Consider the following 22,247-nt stretch of genomic DNA (forward strand, 5'->3'; position numbering starts at 1 on the left):
AGCAAAGTTTAAACATGGCAAAAGGTTTCACCAGAAATGGCCTAATATCAATTTTTTTCCATTTTTGACCCCTGTGACCTCAAGTCCCCACTGCCTGGGGTATGAACCGGGGGTGAAATCCCAAAAAAATGTTACGTATTTCATGTGTCCCCCAATGTTGATTGCACATACAGTTTCATTTTTTTTTTATGTTTAAAATGTGCCCATCAATACATTTTTGGTTATTTGAACTTTTGAACCCGGGTCAAAATGATGGACGGGACCAAAAATGATGCTGTTCTCACTCCTTCTTGTCATGTGATGAACATAACTACCAAGTTAGGTGAATTTCTGCACAACCGTTTCGGAGGAAATTGTGCGATGGAGGGACAGACAGACGGAGCCGATTACAATATTCCTGTTTTTTGGTGGTTTATTTATTTATTTACTTTACAAAAAGTGTGGCTATAATAAACTCACTTCTCGACTATAAGAACAATGCAAACAATAATTCCATCTTAAAAAAGGAAACGTGTATTGTATATAAGGTGCCACCAGCCACCTGGTCGGGATGTCGGCAACTATATGCCTAGGTCACACATAGGCGGATATTTTGGCGACTACCGGCGACTGCCGGTGATCAAGATTTTTCGGCGACTACTGGCGATGTCGGGTGGTAATGTGACCATAAAATATGGTCAGGCGGCAGTATGGCGACTGCAGGCGGCCACATTGACTCGTAACTCGGCCGCCACTAGTCCTACTGCTGTCGTCGTCAGTCTCCCATAGCCGCAGGGGAGACGTGACAGTTCTTCTGTAGTCGATATGCAGCCGCAACAGTGTCGGCCCGTAGTCGGGAAGATGCCGCAGGAAGGCCGTATGGCATTCGCATCTCTGCCGTGCTAGCTGGTGGGGGCGATTGCGGAAGACTATGAGCGACTGGGTTGCGGCCGCTTTACGCTCTTATTACGGATACCGACGACAGCATGGCGGTTCCATCACGACAGCATGGCGGATTTTTTTCCATTGCGACTGAGCGCGCCGTTTTTAAACATTTAAAAAACTTTTTGGCCCCTTTGCGACTCTTGCCGACTGCAGGCGACCTGGGGAGGATAACCACGACTACAGGCGACCGTCCATTACGGTTTCATTACGATTGTCGGCGGATGGTGGCGATTTTTTCAGTCGCCAGTAGTCGCCGACAAATCCGCCTATGTGTGACCTAGGCAATACCGACTAAACCGATATAGCTCCATTACGAGCCTTCGACCACGTCTAAAAAAAAAATTAAAAAAAAAATTCTAAATTTCTTCTAAATTCTTTCAAAGATAACGTTTTAGTTTGTAACTATTTTGATCAAAACGTTTTATTTCCCCCCTCTATACACCATGCTGCTGTGGCAGGATATTACCAGCATTAGGCTGCCTGCCTTAAAAATTGTGGCCAACCCAATCTATTTCTTTTTTATTATAACAACGAAAAACACGGTCCTGTAAGCCGTTCATCAGTCTGTCCGTTAGTCCGTCTGTTCGTCCATCCATCCGTTCGTCGTTCGGAAGCCTTCATGCTGTGATTATGTCTATTTTAATGTACTGTTTGAATGCCGGTTGCATCAACAACAACAACAACAACAACAACATGCATTTTAAGGCCATTTTCCCTGCTAGAGCGAGGGTTAGCATTGCGATCCCCATGACGATCTTCTCCATTTTGCCCTCTTTTCTGCATCTCTCCTTGTTAACCCCCTTGCCCGCATTTCTTCTTCCACCATCTTTAGCCAAGTCTTTCTCGGTCTTCCCCGTCCTCTACTCCCTTCGACATTCATTTCCATCACTCTTCTCAACCAGTCACTTTCATCCTTCCTCAACACATGACCAAACCATCTCAACCTGTTCCTCTTCACAGCATCAATCACAGGCTCTATTCCCATCATCTTTCGCAATTCATCATTTGTCTTCCTCTCTCTCAACGATACTCCGCACATCCACCGAACCATTCGCATTTCCACTCTTTCCAGCCTTCGTTGCTGCTCTACGTTCATTACTCATGTCTCGCTCCGATAAATCATAACACTTCTCACACATGCAGCATACACCTTTCCCTTCAGCTTCAACGACACTCCCCTCCTCATCAGCACGCCACTCAGTTCCCGAAACTTCTTCCATGCACATCTCACTCTTGCAACCGTTGCCGAGTCTGATCCACCTTCTCCATTCAGCATGTCTCCGAGGTAGCAAAATGTTTTCACACATTCCAGCTTCACGCCGTCTCCAAGATCCAACTCAACATTTCCTCCATCTGCAGCTCCCTCTGTGCACACCTTACATTTGAAAGTAGCTGCCACACTGGTTAATGACCCTCTCAGACCACTACATTTTTGATGAACCCACTCAGCGCACATTGTACATTGAATGGAGTTCACTCCGACACCCTTCCTGCACACAGCACACGGCCACTTCCCAGTTCTTTCCACCTCACCACATGCTTTACCACTTGCCATCACCTTCGTCTTTCCTATATTCACCTTCAGACCTTTTGTCTCCATACATTCCTTCCACTTGTTCATCTTTTCCTTCAGTCCATCCATACTTTCCGCAATCAACACCAGATCATCTGCATACAACAACTCCCACGGTAAACCCTCCTTTACGTTCTGAGCCAGCACCTCCATCACAGCTACAAATAGTAGTGGACTTAGTACCGACCCCTGATGCACTCCCACCTTCACCTCAAACTCACCACTGTTCCCGTCTTCGTCCTTACAGCTGTGCGCGCTCTTTTGTACATTGCCATCACTACTCTGATCAACCATTCCTCCACTCCTAACTTCCTCAATGCCCATGTCAATACTTCGCGTGGAACCCTATCGAATGCTTTCTCCAGATCAACAAACCCAAGAAACAACTTCTTCCTCTTCTCCATGTACTTCCCCTGCAACTGCCTCACAATAAAGAGCGCATCTGTCGTTCCTCTTCCTGGCATAAATCCAAACTGCATTTCGTCGATCTTCACCTTCTTCCTTATCCTCCTCTCCAACACCCTTTCCAATACCTTCATTCCATGCTCCAATAACTTATCGCTTGGTATGAGCCACACTCCAGAGGGTCACCTTTCCCCTTGTATAGAGGGACGAGGGTACTCACTTCCCAATCCACTGGAATGCAGCCTTCTTTCACCACCAGATTACAGATCTCTGTCATTCTCTTCACACCCCAACTTCCTGCTGCCTTCAACATATCTCCCACAACTCCCGTCGGCCCTCCCGCTTTTCTACTCTTCATTGCTTTTATCCCTGGTCCCTGGTGTTGGGCTAGCGGCTAGGGTGCCAGCTTAGGATCCAAGGATCCTGGGTTCGAATCCCGGTCGATTTCTGAATTAACGCCAGGGGGGTTGACTCAGCCTGTCATCCTTCCGAGGTCGGCAAATTGAGTACCAGTACACTGGTAATTCCCTGTTTATCGTAAAAAGGCGACAAACAGGGTTGGCGGCAGGAAGGGCATCCGGCCGTAAAACATTGCTTCAAAAAGGGGACCAAAAAACAACAACCATGGTCCCCGAAAAGGCCAACCCCCGCTTTGCGGGGAAAAATGGCCTCTAAACGGTGGTTTTTATTGCTTTTATCGCTTCCTTTTATCGGTTGCATCCTGTCTATTAATTCTGTCCGTAATTACGTATTGTTGGAATATATCTTTCGACCCTTTAAACTGCTGAGATCCCTTAGACATTTGAAGACCCTTTAAGTCCCCCAAGACCCTTAAGACCACCAAGACCCCAAAAGACCACAAACACCCAAAAGACCCTGAAAGACTCAAAAGACCCAGAGGACCCAAAATAACCGGCAGACGCCCAAAGACTCAAAAAACTCAAAATACCCCTCAAAGACCCAGAGGACCCAAAAGACCACGAAGAACCAAAATACCTTAAAGACTCTTAAAGACAATGACGACACAAAAGACCACGAAGACTTCAAAGACGCAAAAGATACAAAATACCCAAAAGTCCCAAAATACACTGAAGACCCTTAAAGACCCAGAAGACCCAAAATACTGTTATGTCGGTTGGGTAGGGGATATATAGATCCAGGTAGATCTGCATAGGTATCATGCTTCGGCTGTCGTGATAGGAAACCTCACCTATAATAAGTTCTGTTTAGGCGGTTTGTTCGGATTAAGGTGCATCTTCGTCCCCATTACGAGGAATGGGGCATGTTAAATAGTTCTCGGGATTATGCTAACTTCATTGTATGTGAAACCTCTGTGATTATTCCAGTGTCCCGTATGGCAACGCACTCTCATACATGAGATAGATCCATTAGTGCACAAATTAATTAATCCCCCACCGCCACAATGACTGACCGGAAAGACAAGCAGGAAGCGACCGCGTACTATGGCGGCATGGCAGGCAAACATCACACCGGCAGGCTGAGAGCCACACCCAGAAGGACTCTTGATTGACAGGGGGGGAAGGGCGATCAAAGAGCAGGCCACCGATTGGCAGGGTAGGGAAGGACATGTGATTGGTCAGGGGAAGAGCAGAAAGCGTCCCGTGATTGATGGAAGGAGCGACACACTGATTGGCCACCGACGGATGGCTGACACGAAGGGAAAAAAGCGCGCGGCCAATGAGAGGACACCAACGTGATCAGAAGATTCGAAAAGTCGAGCGGCGCTGCGCTGGTTGGAGGAGAGGAGGGCTGACGTCACGTGACAGTGAGTAAAACCTCTCACTCGCCGGCATTTTCTCTCTTCCCTTGGCCCTCTTGGTCTGGACTGTCCATTTGCATTGGCTCTTCTCGTTTTGGCTTCCTTCCTGCCTGGACTTCCCTTCTGCTCCTTGCCCTTTCTCTCCGTTTGGAGCTTTTTCCTTTGCGAACCGCAAATTGCCTGCGTTATGACAAAAGTTGGGGAAACATTGGAGCGCAGTTGATTCTCCTCCCTGGCGTTCATATGTGAGCAAGGCTTGCCGCTGAGCGGGCCAGACCGGCGCGAGCGAGGCGCTTAGTGAGGCCTGACAGAGCGTGAACACCGGAGCCTGGACGATTACTGACGGACGTTACATCCAGACACAGATAAGACGCACCACACCCGAACCACAACGTTTTCTTCATTTCATTCTTCATGTGTGTGTATTTGAAGTGAGGTGTGGGAGCACTCCATTAGAGGGGTTTAGTTTTTATCGTCACGTCCATTGTCCTCGGGTTCCGTTAATAAATATTTATTGTTGTACATTTTACATCCGTTTTTGGTTTGATTTATTAATTATGCAGGTGAAGACATCGTCGGACCGTCAGGTAAGCCGCGACATTCTCCGCCAACCCCCCTGCTCATATATGATCCGCCATTTTTTTTTGTTTTGTTTTTTTGTATACTGAATCGAGGCTCGTGAAAGAGCTAACATTTATTTCACAAACAAATCAACCAGACAAACAAAATATACAAAAAGAGGGAGCGGAAGACAATATGGGGAGAGAAGGGGAAGCACACAACCACAACATTTGAGAGCAGGGAGAAGTGTGGGAGGGAGAGGGCTTGGGGGCAGGAGGCGTGGGAGTGGGAGAGGGGGTGGGGGGGGGGGGGAGGTATAAAACACAAGGGGACCGAAATTAGCGGGGGTAGAAAAGATCAAGGTTTTGGATGGGGGAGGATAAGAGATGGTGGTGAACAGCTGTTTTAAAGACCTGGAAGGTGGAGTGGGATTGAAGAGAGTGAGGGAGTTTGTTCCAGAGGCGGGAGAAAAGAGGAATGAAGGAGTGAAGGTGAGCAGAAATTCTTGATTTTGGCAGAAAGTCTTCACCCTTCCTTGAATTGGAAACGCCTCGTTAAGCTCGATTCCATCCGTGGACGCTCTGTCTTAATAGAGTCGTCCACAGGACAATACCTTGAAGACTAAGTAAGACCCATAAGACCCTTTAGACCCATTAAACCCCAAGATCCTGAAGACCCTCTAGATCCTTAAGACCACTTTTAGCTTTAAGACCCTGTCAATACTTTAGACACCTTGAGATCCCTTCACCCTTCCAACCTTTTATTCCCTTTAAGCCTTTACACCCCTTATGTCCCTTTCGACCCCTTAGACCTTAACACCATTTCGACCCCTTACAGCTTACACCATTCAGACCGATTAGTCAGCTTCGACCCTTGACCATTTCGACGTTAGAGCTTTACACCACATGGACCTTTTTTAATTACAAATAAATTACAAATAAATATCACCAATATTACAAATAAATTTGTACAAAAGAAATGTATGCATTAGGATTGGTGTAAATCATGACAACACAGGAACTCAAGTTCAGTCAGGTTATTATCCTCAGTTTGAGCAAGCCTGTGCCTCTGCGGCGACGTGTGGTGAGGCGAGCGTAGCGAGCTGAGCCACGCTAATATAGTAATAAAATAGCATTTAAAACTGCAGATCCTCGCCAAAGTACATACGACAAGATTATAGCAGAGCTTTATTTTACTCAACTCAAAATGAGTACATACAGTATTCTATCTCCAAGAGATTAATCTCAAATCCATAATAATGCAAAACTAAACACGTGACAACATCTCACCTTCAAGTGTGATGTGCTCCTCCGTAGATTTTCCAACATTCCTCCAGTTTCTGACTATAAAAAGGAGCAATCAGTTGGACGCAAAAAGTGGAAACTTGGAGGAAATAAAACAACACGAGCAAACCTATCCAAATTGGGTACCTTGTAGCCACATTTTCCAGGGTAAATTGACTGTAGCAAGGCACGACGTGAACGGCTCTCTCTCGTGTTCTCACGTGCCTGCATTTCACAGTACACCACGCCTGCATCGTCGCCATCAGCATTCACATGGTGAACTTCTGTTACATAGCTGGACTCCTGTGGGTGTTGAGTGCAAGATAAACGTCAGTGATGGATACATCACTGTGGCATCTATTTTCCTACTGAGCTAGGGCTTCTAGCAATTTGTCTAATTCAGTTAAAATTTTGAATGCATGAAATTTTCTAAAAGCAGCATTTTAAGTTTTAACATTAGCCTGTGACGATAGTGATGTGGCATTTGTGATGTTTAACATTGTTACGGATTCGGCCCTAATTATTGTTGGTATTATTATTATTGTTGGTTCTCAGTAAGGGTTATTGTGGTTAAAAGGTTTAAAAGCGCTCATGACAAAAATGATGCCGGAAATCGGATAGGGCAGGAAGAGGTGGAGCGAAGAGGAAGAGCGCGTGAGGCAGAGGTGACACAAGGCGTTTGGTAACAGCTCCGCACCCAGCGTGGTCGAGCGTCCATGGAGAGGGAACTTTGAGTCTTGGAAAGGAATCTAGTGCGATCGTTGATATCGCTGGTGTCGGGGAAAAGCCTGCGAAGCCAGGTACAGGTGGGAGATTCCGGAGAATCTTCGCCTAGCGGCTGCAGCCCGAGGAAGAACCGACCGCCATTTTGGGGACCTCGCGCGTCGTTCGCGGACCCTTGGTTAGTCGCGTCCGCTGGTCCCGCCCTCCGGTGGTTTGCCGAGGATGTGTGTGCACGACAGCGGCCTTTGAATAATACGGTGCGGTTCGCGACTGCACGGTGTATGTGCACGTTTGGATAGCGTCTTTGGGATTCCTCTTTCCACCGCCAATTGGGGTTGGCTGGGACCACGTGATGGTCCCCACCTTACCTACATCTCCTTACCCGCCTCATCGCCATCGCCTCTTCGCTGGGAGCACCATTGTGTTCTAGAGACATTGAGAAAGGCTCTGCTTCAGTCCCTGGGGGTGCCGTGAGTCTGAGCTAGGTACCATCTTAAGATTGGATTGCAGGGTTGATTGCCCCCATTGTTGTATGGTGCTTTTTGTGTGCTTTTAATATATTGTTTGTTCATAACCCAAGTGGTGTGGTTTCATTATTGGTTAATTTCAACCAAGGATAACATATCTTTCTGCCGGGGACCCTATCGGGGTTCGGAGGTTTACCGAGACCAGGGGATAGGGGAGGACCCCGTAACAATTACAACTGTGTGCTGTGGACAAGGAATCAAATTCACTGCAGTCACTACATGGCCTTGATGATTCACAAACAAATGATTTTACATCACATTAGGTATTCTCCAGTGTGTGTGTGTGTGTGTGTGTGTGTGTGTGTGTGTGTGTGTGTGTGTGTGTGTGTGTGTGTGTGTTCCATAGAACGACAACAATCATCTGTGACGGTTCGGCTTTCAGTGCCCCTCAATGGAATACCACGACACCATCCAGCATGGCAAACACTTTGACAAAAGTCAACTTTTTGACTCGGCCGAAAGAAATAAACGTCAGAGTTGGTAGCAAATCACGATGCTGCAAGCATAACTGTATTAAGACATTGCTAACTATACTTCATAGTACACCATACCAAGAACAGTTTTGAGAAACAATGACATGAGGAGGGTTTGTGAGTGGCAAATTGGATTGGTCGGTGTAAAATGCCATAATAATTTATCCAAGTACTGCTAAACGGAAGATTTGTGAAAGTGCCAAGAAGGCGATTTGGGTTCTTTATTGTTCACGTATATAATTCAATTGAAATAAAATTAAGATTTTAAAGGCCATATAGTTTTTGTGGAATTTTACTGCCGTTGATGCAGCATCTGTGACACCATCTTATTTAAAACGTAACATTAGCTATTCGTGCCTGTTGTACGTGTCCTTTATGACATTGCTAAAAACAGTAAGATTCCTGTTTGGAATGATTTTCAATTTTGTATGACTGCCAGACAGGCAGACAGAGTAAAATAAAAATTGCACCCATGTCTGAAGGAAGTGGTTCAGTTTGACATTTTAAATATGAAATAGGTAAAGCCGAGAAACGAACGAAACCCATTAGAAATACCCTTCAGAATTACCTTTTGGAACCCTTTATAATTACCCATTAGAATCACCCTTTCGAACCCTTTAGAATTACCATTTAGAACTCTTGAATTACACTTTAGAATTAAACACGGTGGGTTAGAAAAGTTCTTCCTCATTTTTGATGGATGGACAAATGGAAGGAAGGACACAGCCAAATTCAGAGCCAAAGTACTGATAAACTTTAAGTTTGTGTTCCAATTTGTGTTCAAAATATAATATTCAATTGAAATCAAGTAGTTCCTCGATCATATACTGACGTTGGCAGACAGACAGACATAACCCCGCTTTTTTGTTTTGCACGCATGTATGGGGTAATTATCCTGACAAACTTTGGGGTCATTGTGCAATGTCATGAGAGAGGAGGTAGGAAACGGGACAGACAAACGGAGTCCTTTCAGGAATATAGAAGATACAGAAGGTGCTAATAGTGTATTGTATTTTCAGGAGGGTAATACTTACATCACTATGATGAGCAACCAGTATCACTTTCTAAATTTTAGGACTGAACTCCAAAAAAACAAATATAATTTTTGTGGAAATTAAAGTTCGGATAAGAACATTCAAAAGTTTTTTTAACCTGACAGTTTAGTTTGAATCTCTGAATGTCAAAGTCACATTAATCAAATAAATCACGAGACGGGAAGCAACTATATTTTGCTGTGGAGGTAATCTCAGGGGTTCAAAACCTAATGTTACAGCTCTCTCAAAAAAGAAACAAACAAACCAAAAAACACTTAAACATGCACAAATCCACCAAAGATGTGACATGACAAATGGGGTTCTCTTCAAGGGTACAGCACAAGGAATTCACCGTGAGTGTTGGGTAGAGTATGTGATCCAAGTAGATGGGCAGGAGGTTGAGAAAACCCTGGCTGCCCGCAGTGCTGATGGTGTAACATGTATGGTCTGTGTCCGTCCATGCATTTGTTCCTTGGGCCAAGCATCGGTTAGCTAGCATATCCAGGACACCCTGAAATGGAATAGAAATATCAGAGTAGATTCTCCGTCGGGGGGAAAAAGGCTTGTTTGGCATACTTTGCGCACTTTAATGAAAGCTCGTGAATGAAAAACAAGTGGAGATTGAACGGCACTCAGTAGAGAGCATACCTCCACCAAGTGAACAGTTTACGTTCTGTATCCCAGAGTAGACCAGAAAATCACAATACAGAATCACATTTAATCAATATCATCCGTCTACAACTTTTTGAGATATCCTGCTATGTATCGTTTTTGGCCCGACCTCCCAATGGTGAAGAATTACTTTAAGAATTCTACTAGCTGGATCCAGATCCGGATCTTGACCAAAATTGAATCAATTCTTCCTCGTCACACAGACAACCTGTCCACCAGGTTTCGTCCGAATCTGTCCGTAACCTTTTGAAATATCCTGCTACATGTTGATTTTAGCCCAATCTCTCAATGGTGAAGAATAACTTAAAAAATAAAATAATTCTCATATCTGAATCCATATCCAGATCTTCACCAAAATCGAAACGATTATTCTCTGTCACACACACAACCTCTGCACCAAGTTTAGGCCAAATCCATCCACAACTTTTTGAGATATCTTGTTCACAAACGAACGGACAAACAGACAGACATACAGGGGTGAAAACATGACCTCCATCCACCTTTGGTGGCGGAGGTAACAAGAAGGAGCAATTAGAGATTGCAGACCCTTGCCATGATGTGTTTATAGTTTGTGTGGTGTTTATTTGCTGCTGTGTTTGTGTGGTTTATTGATGACATTGATTTATGTTCAATGCAATATGGCTGCCAAACCACGTGACAGATGATGCCATTAATTTAATTCTCCCATACAATTTTTGTGTAGATCATGCACAAGAAACTTCAAACTAATCGGGTCAAGCACACAACTCGTACTTGTCTAATTATGACGTCATAATGAAGACACAAATGACATCATCATGACTATATGTTGTTCCCCATGGGGAGTACTTGACAATGAGCCATATTTCATTTTTTCCCATGGAGCGGTTTCGGAGATAGAGGTGAAAGGTATTTTGTTTTTTTTCAAGATGGTGCCCGAACCACGAGACATATGATGTCATAATTATCATTTTAAAAACATTATACGAGGAGGCGCTTCTATGGTGAAAATTTCGTGGCAATTGGACCAACGGTTGCAGAGAAAAACATACTTATTCTGTGCAAACAGACAAACGGACCCAAATGCAATACCCTCTCCTGTGGCGAGGGTAAAAAATAAATCAAAAGGCTTGCAAACACTCGAAACAATACGTGAACACGACGTCATACCTTGTATGGATACTTCTCACTGCCCATGAAAACCAGGTGCTCCAAAGTGTGAGGTAGGCCATCGTCATCATGTGCTTCTGTAGCTGTAGCACACCGTGTACCTCGTTAAGCAACTCAATCAAACAATAATTTACATTCTGATAATGTGGTGGGGGGGGGGGGGGGTGAAGCTTCTACTTTTTACGAAGCATATGGGGTGGGGGGGGGAGTCTCAACAAGTTGTGAATATATGAGATAATTACTCGTGGACAAGTCTGCATTTTTTTTTTTTTTTTTTTTTTTTTCCACAGAGTGCCGACACATGCACTGAGCAGCCATGGGAAGAGAAGACACACCGATGAAGGCAATGAAGCAAGGCTTCAGATATTAGTCTACTAAGCCGCTCACGATACTCATACGTGTCTCTCTCTTTCTGATGTTCCCAAATGCGTAGTCCACTCAACACGACCTTACAGCCCCAGTAAGAAAATTATACTTGACCATACACAAAATATTTATGCATTTCAGCAGAAGGTGTGAAAGTCAAAGTGCATAATGGATTGCTTGTGCTTGTGAGGTGTTCGCCTTGTCGTGTACGTTTCACACACAGACAGCATCATCATTACACACCATGATCGATGCAGAGCATCGATGCTGCCCTTGAACAAGTTCCTTGGCTAAGGTTACAACCGATGCAGGATGCTCCACCGAGTGTGCAGGAATTTGGAGCTTGGACATGGTGTTGGCGATAGGTCGTCTACTATTTACGGCGGATATCATAGTGGGATATCATAGTGCCCGGCGGATATCATAGTGCCCGGCGGATATCATAGTGGGATATCATAGTGCCCGGCGGATATCATAGTGCCCGGCGGATATCATAGTGGGATATCATAGTGCCCGGCGGATATCATAGTGCCCGGCGGATATCATAGTGGGATATCATTGTGCCCCGCGGATATCATAGTGCCCGGCGGATATCATAGTGGGATATCATAGTGCCCGGCGGATATCATAGTGGGATATCATAGTGCCCGGCGGATATCATTGTGGGATATCATAGTGCCCGGCGGATATCATAGTGCCCGGCGGATATCATAGTGCCCGAACCACGAGACATATGATGTCATAATTATCTTCTTTTTTTTCAATTATACACGAGGAGGCACTTCTATGGTGAAAATTTCTTGGCAATTGGACCAACGGTTGCAGAGAAAAACATACTTATTCTGTGCAAATAGACAAACGGACCCAAATGCAATACCCTCTCCTGTGGCGAGGGTAAAAATAAATCAAAAGAAAATATCAAAATATATCAAAATCAAAAGAAATTTTTTTTTTTTTAAATATCCCTGAAAAGATGAAGGACGGGAACAGTGGTGAGTTTGAGGTGAAGGTGGGAGTGCATCAGGGGTCGGTACTATGTCCACTACTATTTGTAGCTGTGATGGAGGTGCTGGCTCAGAACGTAAAGGAAGGTTTACCATGGGAGTTGTTGTATGCAGATGATCTGGTGTTGATTGCGGGAAAGTATGGATGGACTGAAGGAGAAGATGAACAAGTGGAAGAAATGTATGGAGACAAAAGGTCTGAAGGTGAATATCGGAAAGACGAAGGTGATGGCAAGTGGTAAGGCATGTGGTGAGGTGGAAAGAACTGGGAAGTGGCCATATGCTGTGTGCAGGAAGGGTGTCGGAGTGAACTCCATTCAATGTACAATGTGCGCTGAGTGGGTTCATCAAAAATGTAGTGGTCTGAGATGGTCATTAACCAGTGTGGCAGCTACATTCAAGTGTACGGTGTGCACAGAGGGAGCTGCAGATGGAGGAAATGTTGAGTTGGATCTTGGAGACGGCATGAAGCTGGAAGGTGTGAAAACATTTTGTTACCTCGGAGACATGCTGAATGGAGAAGGTGGATCAGACTCGGCAACGGTTGCTGGAGTGAGATGTGCATGGAAGAGGTTTCGGGAACTGGGTGGCGTGCTGATGAGGAGGGGAGTGTCGTTGAAGCTGAAGGGAAAGGTGTATGCTGCATGTGTGAGAAGTGTTATGATTTATGGGAGCGAGACATGGGTAATGAACGTAGAGCAGCAACGAAGGCTGGAAAGGGTGGAAATGCGAATGGTTCGGTGGATGTGCGGAGTATCGTTGAGAGAGAGGAAGACAAATGATGAATTGCGAAAGATGATGGGAATAGAGCCTGTGATTGATGCTGTGAAGAGGAACAGGTTGAGATGGTTTGGTCATGTGTTGAGGAAGGATGAAAGTGACTGGTTGAGAAGAGTGATGGAAATGAATGTAGAAGGAAGTAGATGATGGGGAAGACCGAGAAAGACTTGGCTAAAGATAGGGGAAGAAGAAATGCGGGCAAGGGGGTTAACAAGGAGAGATGCAGAAAATAGGGCAAAATGGAGAAGATTGTCATGGGGATCGCAAGGCTAACCCCCGCTCTAGCAGGGAAAATGGCCTTAAAATGCCTGTTGTTTGTTGTTGTATCATAGTGGGATCTTTAACGTCCACCAACTAATGCCGGCAGAGAGGACGTCCGCTTAACATCCATCCAAGGGATGACACACACAATGATGCTTTGTCCTGACTGAAACACCAGGTTGGCAGTTTATAGCTGTGCTGAGATTCAAACCCATGCTAGATAAGTGTGCATACCTCTAGGCCATCCTTCCAGCCTTAGACAGACAGACAAATTCTATTTTTTGACCCATGCCAGATTCTCCATCAAGTCCTTTTCACGGAATAAGAAATGGTGTGACAAAAAAGGTGTTGCTCTGAAGAAAAGTATCAGGTTCCCGTAAGTGACATCTTTCTGATCCTGTGGCTCACTTTAAGTTGTCACAATGATAAAGAACCAGGTCTACAAATTCTTTGGAGGGCTTTATGCCAGTTATCTGTTGTCCAGTCAAGTGGTAGGCAAAGCATGTCATGGTATATGATATACCTATCAAGCGTAGTGGTTGTTTCATTCAGTTCGCAGATCTTGAAGTGTTGTGGACGGAAAAATCCAGAAACCATAAGCCAGCCGATGAGTGCGTCACAGGAGGAAGACCTTCCACAACTCATGAAGTAATTGTCAGCAAGAAGTGTGGGCTGGAGAGAGTGAGTGGCTGTGGAACTCAAACCCATAAAGGTCAGTGGAGAAAGAAATGTCAACCGCTCAACTAAACGGCCAGCCAGCTATACGGGACGCCTCGTTGCGGTGGTTGTACCCCCCGAAGATAATCGGGAGGGGGGGCGGTTCAAATGTTGCCCGTTTTCCCCTGCTGCCTGGATTCATCAGGGCAGCTCGGTCATGGTCAGTGTGCAGATCGGTCCCCATACACCAGCCCTTCCCCTCATGTTTATTCTCCCTTTAACTCTGTCTTGTCCCTGACACTCGTGACGAGGTTTGGGTGTGGGGAATACACCATCCTGGATGTGGGGATGTGGGGATCGCTCGTGGGAGATCGATCGGCTGTCTCTCTGCCACGGGCTTGTTCGAGAGAGGCTATAATATAATACAACAGGGCTATAATACAACAACAACAACAACAACAACAACAACAGTAAGTAGAGGAAGAAGAAGAAGTAGAAGAGTTAGAAGAAGAAGAAGAAGAAGAAGTAGAAGAGTTAGAAGAAGTAGAAGTAGAAGAAGTAGAAGAAGAAGAAGAGGAAGAAGAGGAAGAAGAAGTAGAAGAAGTAGAAGAAGTAGAAGAAGAAGAAGAAGAAGAAGAAGGAAGTAGAAGAAGAAGAAGTACCAATTGGGGGTCTCAACCAACTAAATGGAGAAAAGGTTCACAACTTTCAGATTCTTCACCTCGTCATCAAAGAGTTGTTCTTCCAAGAGTTATTGATGAAATCAAAACAAAATTGTTCACGTATCATCTTTTTAACAAATTATTATTCGTTGTGTGCAAGAGCACCAACCGACATGAATGATCCAATGTCAGTCAACCCGCACTTTATTTTTGTCCTTGTTGTACGTAATAAGTAGACGATGACACAGATGGCCGAAGCACACACGCTTATAATCATATCAACATCCAGTCCCAGCCTAGGCCGTACTTCTGACAACAGGCCGTGGAGGGAGAAATCTCACCCAGACAGAAATGTCCGCTAACCAGCGGTCCTTCGACGTTTGCCAAGCACACGGAGATGCCAGAGACGTTCGAGCGGTATTTCCGCACACGCACGTTGTTCCCATCCACGGGTACGTCGCACTCCAACACGAACGACTCGCCGCTCGGCGCCATTCCCCCTGGTAACTGCCCGGCCGCCGGACCCCCTCACAATGTGCTCGAACCGTGACTCACCACAAACCTTCACCTCGATCCTTTACTCCGACGCCGTCGGACGAATCAAAACAATTATTTAATTAATCCGAATGATTAGAGTTAGGGCCGAAACGAAATCCGATGTGACTATATGAATTTTAAAACACGTGTTTTTTACAAATAAGATTAATATAATCGTGAAAATATCATTCGACGAAGAAATCTTCCGGCAGAGTATTTTATCAGCAGGGGGCGCTGCATTGTAGAGCACGCCGTCCTTCGGGAGAATTTAAGCCAACGAACTATCTTATATGCGGTCGTGTCGAGGCTTTGGATCCCACGGTATCTTGTCAAAAGGTATCCCAGAGTGTAATTAAGCTTGCACTTAGGGAGGTAGAGGTACGGAAACGGTTGATCCTGAAGTTGGGATCTTCCAGGGAGGGTTACCTGTGAATCGGTGCCAGTGGAGTATCCAGGGGCCAGACCTTGGCATCAAGGGGGAGGAGGTGGCGAATCCTGGTAAAGTATATACCTCAGCAGGGAAGGATATAACACGTGGTCATTTGGCTAGATGTTACCCTTATTGTTCTCATGCATGAACCCTCGTCTGAGGCAGGATAAAAACTTTATGGAACGAGTACATTCATTCTGATGTTTATCTAAATTTTCTCAGGCTAAACAATGTAAAGATTTATTACATGGAACATGACACATACACAATATAAAAGAGATGTGTGTGTGTGTGTCTGTGTGTGTGTGTGTGTGTGCGTATATATGTGTGTATGTATGTATGTATGTATGTATGTGTGTATGTGTGTATGAATATGTGTGTGTGTGTGTGTGTGTGTGTGTGTGTGTGTGTGTGTGTGTGTGTGTGTGTGTGTGTGTGTGCGTATATATGTGTGTATGTGTGTGTGTGTGTGTGTGTGTGTGTGTGTGTGTGTGTGTGTGTGTGTGTGTGTGTGTGTGTGTGTGTGTGTGTGTGTGTGTGTGTGTATTGTTGCGGTTTTAGAACCCACACTTTTGTAAATAATAATCGCTTGTAAATATGACGGTAAAGGTTAAAGGTTGCACCCCTAGTGTTACGTGGTCCCCTCGGTGACTACCTGGTCTCGGTGACCCCCGGACCGTGAGAGGACCTTCGCCAGCAAGTAGTATTATATATATGAGCTTTCGTAACGCAATCAATAGGAATTCCAATCCAAAGGAAACCCCACACCAAGGATCCGGAATAATCAATGATATATTCCCCGAGCAATCAACCATCAACAATCAACAATCAACAATCAATATCACAAAGATGTAAACTCATCTACACTAACTCTAAGATGGCCATCTTATACATTCCTCACGTGAGCCCCACTCCTGACTCCCTCCGTGGTCAATGTCTCTCCCAATGTCTCTCTTCTCCGCACACGGGCGGTTGAACGAACCCCGGGCGGACGTGCTCCAAACGTGCCGTCTCGTACCGGGGACAGCTGCTGCAGCGCACACCTCCTTGCCAAGCAACGGGGCCAAACCCAGCGCGGCTTCCAACGCGCGCGAGGCCCCCAAAGTGCGACCCGTACGCGTCCTTGTAGACGGGCAAAACCAAGCGCGGTTTGCAACGCGCGCGAGGCCCCAACGTGCGACCCGTACGCGTCTTTGTAGACGGGCAAAACCAAGCGCGGTTTGCAACGCGCGCGAGGCCCCAACGTGCGACCCGTACGCGTCTTTGTAGACGGGGCAAACCGTGCCGGACGCTTGGTTCCGTGCACGAACTCAAGGCGACTTGACGTGTCAAAAGGTAGTTACACGTCCAGGTAACTCCTATCGCCAGACGGGTTTCGGAACGCCGCTTTTTCACCCAGCGCAAGGTCGATCCCACCTTTTGTCGGAGCGGGCGAGGAAGAAGAAAAATCGTCCTTTTCCTCGTGTCTTTTCTTCTTCCGTTTCCGGCCACTTCCGTTTCCGGCCACTGGTTCAGAAGGGCTCCTGACCCTCCCATCACAACAACCCTTAATATAATACACACGGATAAGCAACCTGAATGGTAATTCACATACATTCACATAAATATGTAACACTCCCCCCCTTCAAGAAAGAAAGTTTGAACCCAGCGAAAACTTTCTTTGCCGGCCAAGTTGGAGAAACAAACCAGATAACTCAACCCCCCCCCACATTATCAGTTCCCCCCGGGCACAGTTATCACTTAAAAATAAAGCAACCAAAATTTCACCACAACCCCTCCCGATTACTCCCTCTGGACTAAGTACCAACAACGACATTGTCCCTGCCAAATCAAACTCCATCTCATGACCCTCTGACTTTGACCGTCCGTATCTTGGGAATGAAGGTTAAGGGGTTGATCACAGATCCAAAGTTAAGCAACTCGATAGCACTTTTTCCGGGAGGCCAAGCCGAGTATTCACTACATGGATGCCTTTAGGAACGCGGAGTTCACGGTTAGTCCGTGCAGGAAAGTTCTCTACATGGGCGCCTTGAGGAACGTGGAGTTCACGGTTAGTCCGTGCATGAAAGTTCACTACATGGACGCCTTTAGGAACGGCGTTCACGGTTAATTCGTGTAGGAATCTTGGCTCGGCGGCTCCGCCGCCTTCAGTGCTTCAACTTCTCAGAACTTCCCTAATAATTAGGGTGGGACCACTGGTCCCTGTAGTCCCATGAATAGCGGTCTCCTTCTCGGCCACCATTTTTCCAATCCTTCCTTCGGGAGCGGCCATAACTCAGGGAGCCTCCATAATAATATTGATTGCGGCCACCACCAAAACTACCGCCCAGTTGTCCTCTCCTGTAGACCTCTCGACGCCTACGAAATGCCTTCCCTACTGTTATGGTCCGACCCTCCAAATCCTTGCCATTCCAATTCTTCTCTGCCTCTCTGGCGTCTTTTGTGCTGGCAAACGTGACAAAGCCGAACCCTCTTGACTGTTGCGTTTCCCAGTCTCTTACCAACCGCACTTCCACCAGCGGCCCATATCTGTTGAAGACAGAGGTCAGAACTTCTTCCTCTGTTTTGAAGTTCAGTCCCCCTACAAATAACTTGGCACTTTTGTCGCCATCCCGAGCTGGTGTGGCGTTATTTTCCCTGCTGGGCTCTTTACCAACCCTCAGGTTACCATAAACTTGACCCCCGGCCAAATCATTCCCGATAACCACAGATACACCCTCTACAGGAAGCGTGGCTTGTACACCGACGGTGACCGGTCCTGACACCAAATCGGATTCCAAATGGATGACATGAAGGGGAGCACTAACACCGCCCCCGATCCCCTGTAAACGAACACTATCCCCCGTTGCCGTCTCCTCGGACCATGGCAAAATGCCTTCAAGCATTAAAGATTGATGTGCCCCTGTGTCCCTCAATATCCTAACCGGTTTCCGGTTAGTCGAGGCTCCATCCCGTGACACAAACCCCTCTGAAATAAATGGTTGGTAACCCTTTTGATGGCGATTTCTCACAATGGCCATTGCGTTTGGAGTCGTAGTAGTCGGACTCCGCTCTGGGTCTTCGCTTTTCATGCGGTAACAACTGGACATCAAGTGTCCAGGTTTCTTGCAAAAAGCGCAAGTAGGCCCGGAGGAAAAACTCGTGGTCTGCCTCGGGCCCCCCGAACTATAAGTTTGTCTTGGGCCCTCATCCCTCCGATTTCGAACCGGTGGGGTATCATAGTTGTCCCCATAATCATCTCGAGGCCGCCGCCATGTATGGTCGTTCTCCGCACCTGCTGTTCCCCACCTCCCCTGCGGAGATCTAGGCGAGGAGTTAGGTTCGTGGACCCCTATTCGGTGGGTTAAGGCATAATCATCTGCCATGGTGGCTGCGTCCCACAACTTCGGTACTTTCTTTTCCTGCAGGTACACTTTGATGTCCTCGTGGACACACTGCTGGAATTCCTCCACCAGGATCAAGTCCCGCAATGTTTCGAAGTCTTTCCCGACTCCTTTTGACTCACACCACCGATCAAACATGTTTTCTTTCACTCTGGCAAACTCCACATGGGTCTCACTCTCCCTCTTCCTGGCATTCCTGAATTTTTGCCTGTAAGCTTCCGGAACCAACTCATAGGCTTTGAGGATGTGCTTCTTCAGTACCTCATAATCTGCACATTGGTCCATTGGTAGCGCCGAATAAATTTCCTGAGCTTTCCCCACCAGCACACTTTGCACGAGTATGGTCCATGCCTCCTCCAGCCAGTTTAATTGTCGAGCCACTTTCTCAAAGTGTGGAAAAAATTTCGCGACTTCTTTTTCACTGAATGGTGGAACCAGCCTCACATGTCTGCCCACATCCCAGGTTTTCTGGTTAGGTGTCGACCCCGTCAGCAAGGGTGGTGCCTCTCCCCGTTCTCTCATTAACTCCAGCTCCTTGAATTTGATTTCTTGCTGAAGCTCCATGTCACGTTCCTTTAATTCCCTTTCCGCTTTTCTCTCCTCTGCTTCGAGGTCCCTTGCAGCTCTCCTTTCCTCTGCTTGTTCCTTTTCTCTTCTTTCCTGGAGTTCTCTTTCCACTCTCCTTTCCTCGGTTCTTTCTTGTGCTGTTTTCTCTTCCAACCTTTCCTGGAGTTCTCGTTCCACTCTCCTTTCCTCTGCTTTTTTGTCTTCTAACCTTTCCTGGAGTTCTCTTTCCACTCTCCTTTCCTCTGCTTGTTTCTCTTCTCTCCTCGCTTCTGCTTTCCTTTCTTCTTCTTTTAACCTTTCCTGGAGTTCTCGTTCCACTCTCCTTTCCTCCGCTTGTTTCTCTTCCCTCCTCTCTTCTGCTTTCCTTTCTTCTTCTGCTCTTTCCTTTTCTGCTTTCCTTTCTTCTTCTGCTCTTTCCTTTTCTGCTTTCCTTTCTTCTTCTGCTCTTTCCTTTTCTGCTTTCCTTTCTTCTTCTTTAATCCGTTCCTGGCTCCGTAACTGCAACTCCAGTTTCCAGAGCTCAACGTCTTCTGGTTCTTCGGGTAGCCACTCCCAGGCTAATTCGTCCCATGTTCCTAATCCCACCATAGATTGTATCACCGTGGCCTGCAACTCTGCCTTCCTCAAATTAGTTCGGACCTCCAAGTTAAAATGTTTGGCCAATTTCAAGAGGTCCGACTTTAGCAACGCTCGGAACTGTGCCTCACTCGGTGTTACCCCAAAGTTCTGTGCCACAAACGCCATGGTGCCTATCGTTAACACCTGTTAACCTTCACCCAAGATTTTACCGCAATTTCTCAAAACAAAAAAATTTACCAATTAATAATTAATTAATAAATTTTAATTACTAAAAATTATTATTTTATTATTTTATACAATTTTAAATCCCGGACGTAGACCCAATTGCGAAACCGCAAATCGTAATTTGGACGAGCCCCCAATTCTGTTACGTGGTCCCCTCGGTGACTACCTGGTCTCGGTGACCCCCGGACCGTGAGAGGACCTTCGCCAGCAAGTAGTATTATATATATGAGCTTTCGTAACGCAATCAATAGGAATTCCAATCCAAAGGAAACCCCACACCAAGGATCCGGAATAATCAATGATATATTCCCCGAGCAATCAACCATCAACAATCAACAATCAATATCACAAAGATGTAAACTCATCTACACTAACTCTAAGATGGCCATCTTATACATTCCTCACGTGAGCCCCACTCCTGACTCCCTCCGTGGTCAATGTCTCTCCCAATGTCTCTCTTCTCCGCACACGGGCGGGTGAACGAACCCCGGGCGGACGTGCTCCAAACGTGCCGTCTCGTACCGGGGACAGCTGCTGCAGCGCACACCTCCTTGCCAAGCAACGGGGCCAAACCCAGCGCGGCTTCCAACGCGCGCGAGGCCCCCAAAGTGCGACCCGTACGCATCCTTGTAGACGGGCAAAACCAAGCGCGGTTTGCAACGCGCGCGAGGCCCCAACGTGCGACCCGTACGCGTCTTTGTAGACGGGCAAAACCAAGCGCGGTTTGCAACGCGCGCGAGGCCCCAACGTGCGACCCGTACGCGTCTTTGTAGACGGGGCAAACCGTGCCGGACGCTTGGTTCCGTGCACGAACTCAAGGCGACTTGACGTGTCAAAAGGTAGTTACACGTCCAGGTAACTCCTATCGCCAGACGGGTTTCGGAACGCCGCTTTTTCACCCAGCGCAAGGTCGATCCCACCTTTTGTCGGAGCGGGCGAGGAAGAAGAAAAATCGTCCTTTTCCTCGTGTCTTTTCTTCTTCCGTTTCCGGCCACTTCCGTTTCCGGCCACTGGTTCAGAAGGGCTCCTGACCCTCCCATCACAACAACCCTTAATATAATACACACGGATAAGCAACCTGAATGGTAATTCACATACATTCACATAAATATGTAACACCTAGTTAGTCCACAAGCAACACGTAGGCCACCATAGGAAGTCAGTTATTTCCTTATTATGTGTTTTAGTTAAGGCCATGTTTCCATTAGTTGAATCTGCGTTGCATCAATCAAATAAGGAGTAGGCCCTTTTGTCCATTTTGCGACCTCTGTCCAAATTCTGTTACGCGCCTTGGTTAGCGTTCCCTCAGGCGCCGCCATTGACCATGCGGTCGGCTCGACGAAGAAGGGGGCAGAACGCCAAGGACAAGGTGTGGCCTGTCAACTAGCCGTCAAAGGCGTGGCCGGTAAGCCCCCACCAGCCAAACAGGGCTGATGAAATATCACTGGCGGGCGTGGCTTGATGAAGCGCGGAGTGATCTTGAAGCGCGATATATAAGCGCGAGCGCAAAGCTTGGGAGGACTTGAGGACTGCGCGGAGACGGCTGACTTGCAAGGACTTGTTGGAGGCGTGCCTATTGTGAGGGACTGCTTTTGATACGGAGCGCACATTGGAAAAGGAGGATTTACTCGCTGGTGCTGAATGAGAACTAGAGAGAGGGAGCGTTTAGCATGACCGTCCATCTGTTACATA

General features: G+C 46.6%; 2 protein-coding genes across 4 annotated transcripts in view; both read right to left on the reverse strand.

Annotated features, from left to right (window-relative positions):
* LOC137432927 (uncharacterized protein C05D11.1) overlaps positions 1–15,518 on the reverse strand; it is a 199,295-nt gene extending 183,777 nt beyond the window's left edge. For 2 of the 3 annotated variants that reach the window (XR_010985599.2, XM_068125244.2), the window contains exons 1-5: positions 15,176–15,403; positions 11,105–11,187; positions 9,636–9,794; positions 6,674–6,829; positions 6,533–6,586 (exon numbers count right to left, since the gene is read on the reverse strand). Coding sequence is in view for 2 of the 3 variants with exons in the window: in XM_068125244.2 (XP_067981345.2) it covers positions 6,533–6,586; positions 6,674–6,829; positions 9,636–9,794; positions 11,105–11,187; positions 15,176–15,329 (606 nt within the window). In the remaining variant the exon portion in view is untranslated. Of the gene's footprint in view, positions 1–6,532; positions 6,587–6,673; positions 6,830–9,635; positions 9,795–11,104; positions 11,188–15,175 lie in introns of all 3 variants that reach the window. The other variant, XM_068125243.2, reaches the window with a different exon arrangement.
* A 399-nt stretch (positions 15,519–15,917) lies between these two features.
* On the reverse strand, positions 15,918–20,896 carry LOC144893400 (uncharacterized). Its single transcript, XM_078783999.1, has 3 exons — positions 19,960–20,896; positions 19,213–19,839; positions 15,918–15,957 (listed from the first exon to the last, which is right to left on the reverse strand). Exons 1-3 carry the CDS (start codon positions 20,493–20,495, stop codon positions 15,918–15,920), a joined length of 1,203 nt encoding a protein of 400 aa, XP_078640125.1. The 5' UTR covers positions 20,496–20,896.
* Between the last annotated feature and the right edge of the window lie 1,351 nt (positions 20,897–22,247).

Source organism: Myxine glutinosa, chromosome 8 (genome assembly GCF_964187855.1).
Source record: "Myxine glutinosa chromosome 8, kmMyxGlut1.1, whole genome shotgun sequence".
In the NCBI taxonomy this organism is placed as follows: domain Eukaryota; kingdom Metazoa; phylum Chordata; class Myxini; order Myxiniformes; family Myxinidae; genus Myxine; species Myxine glutinosa.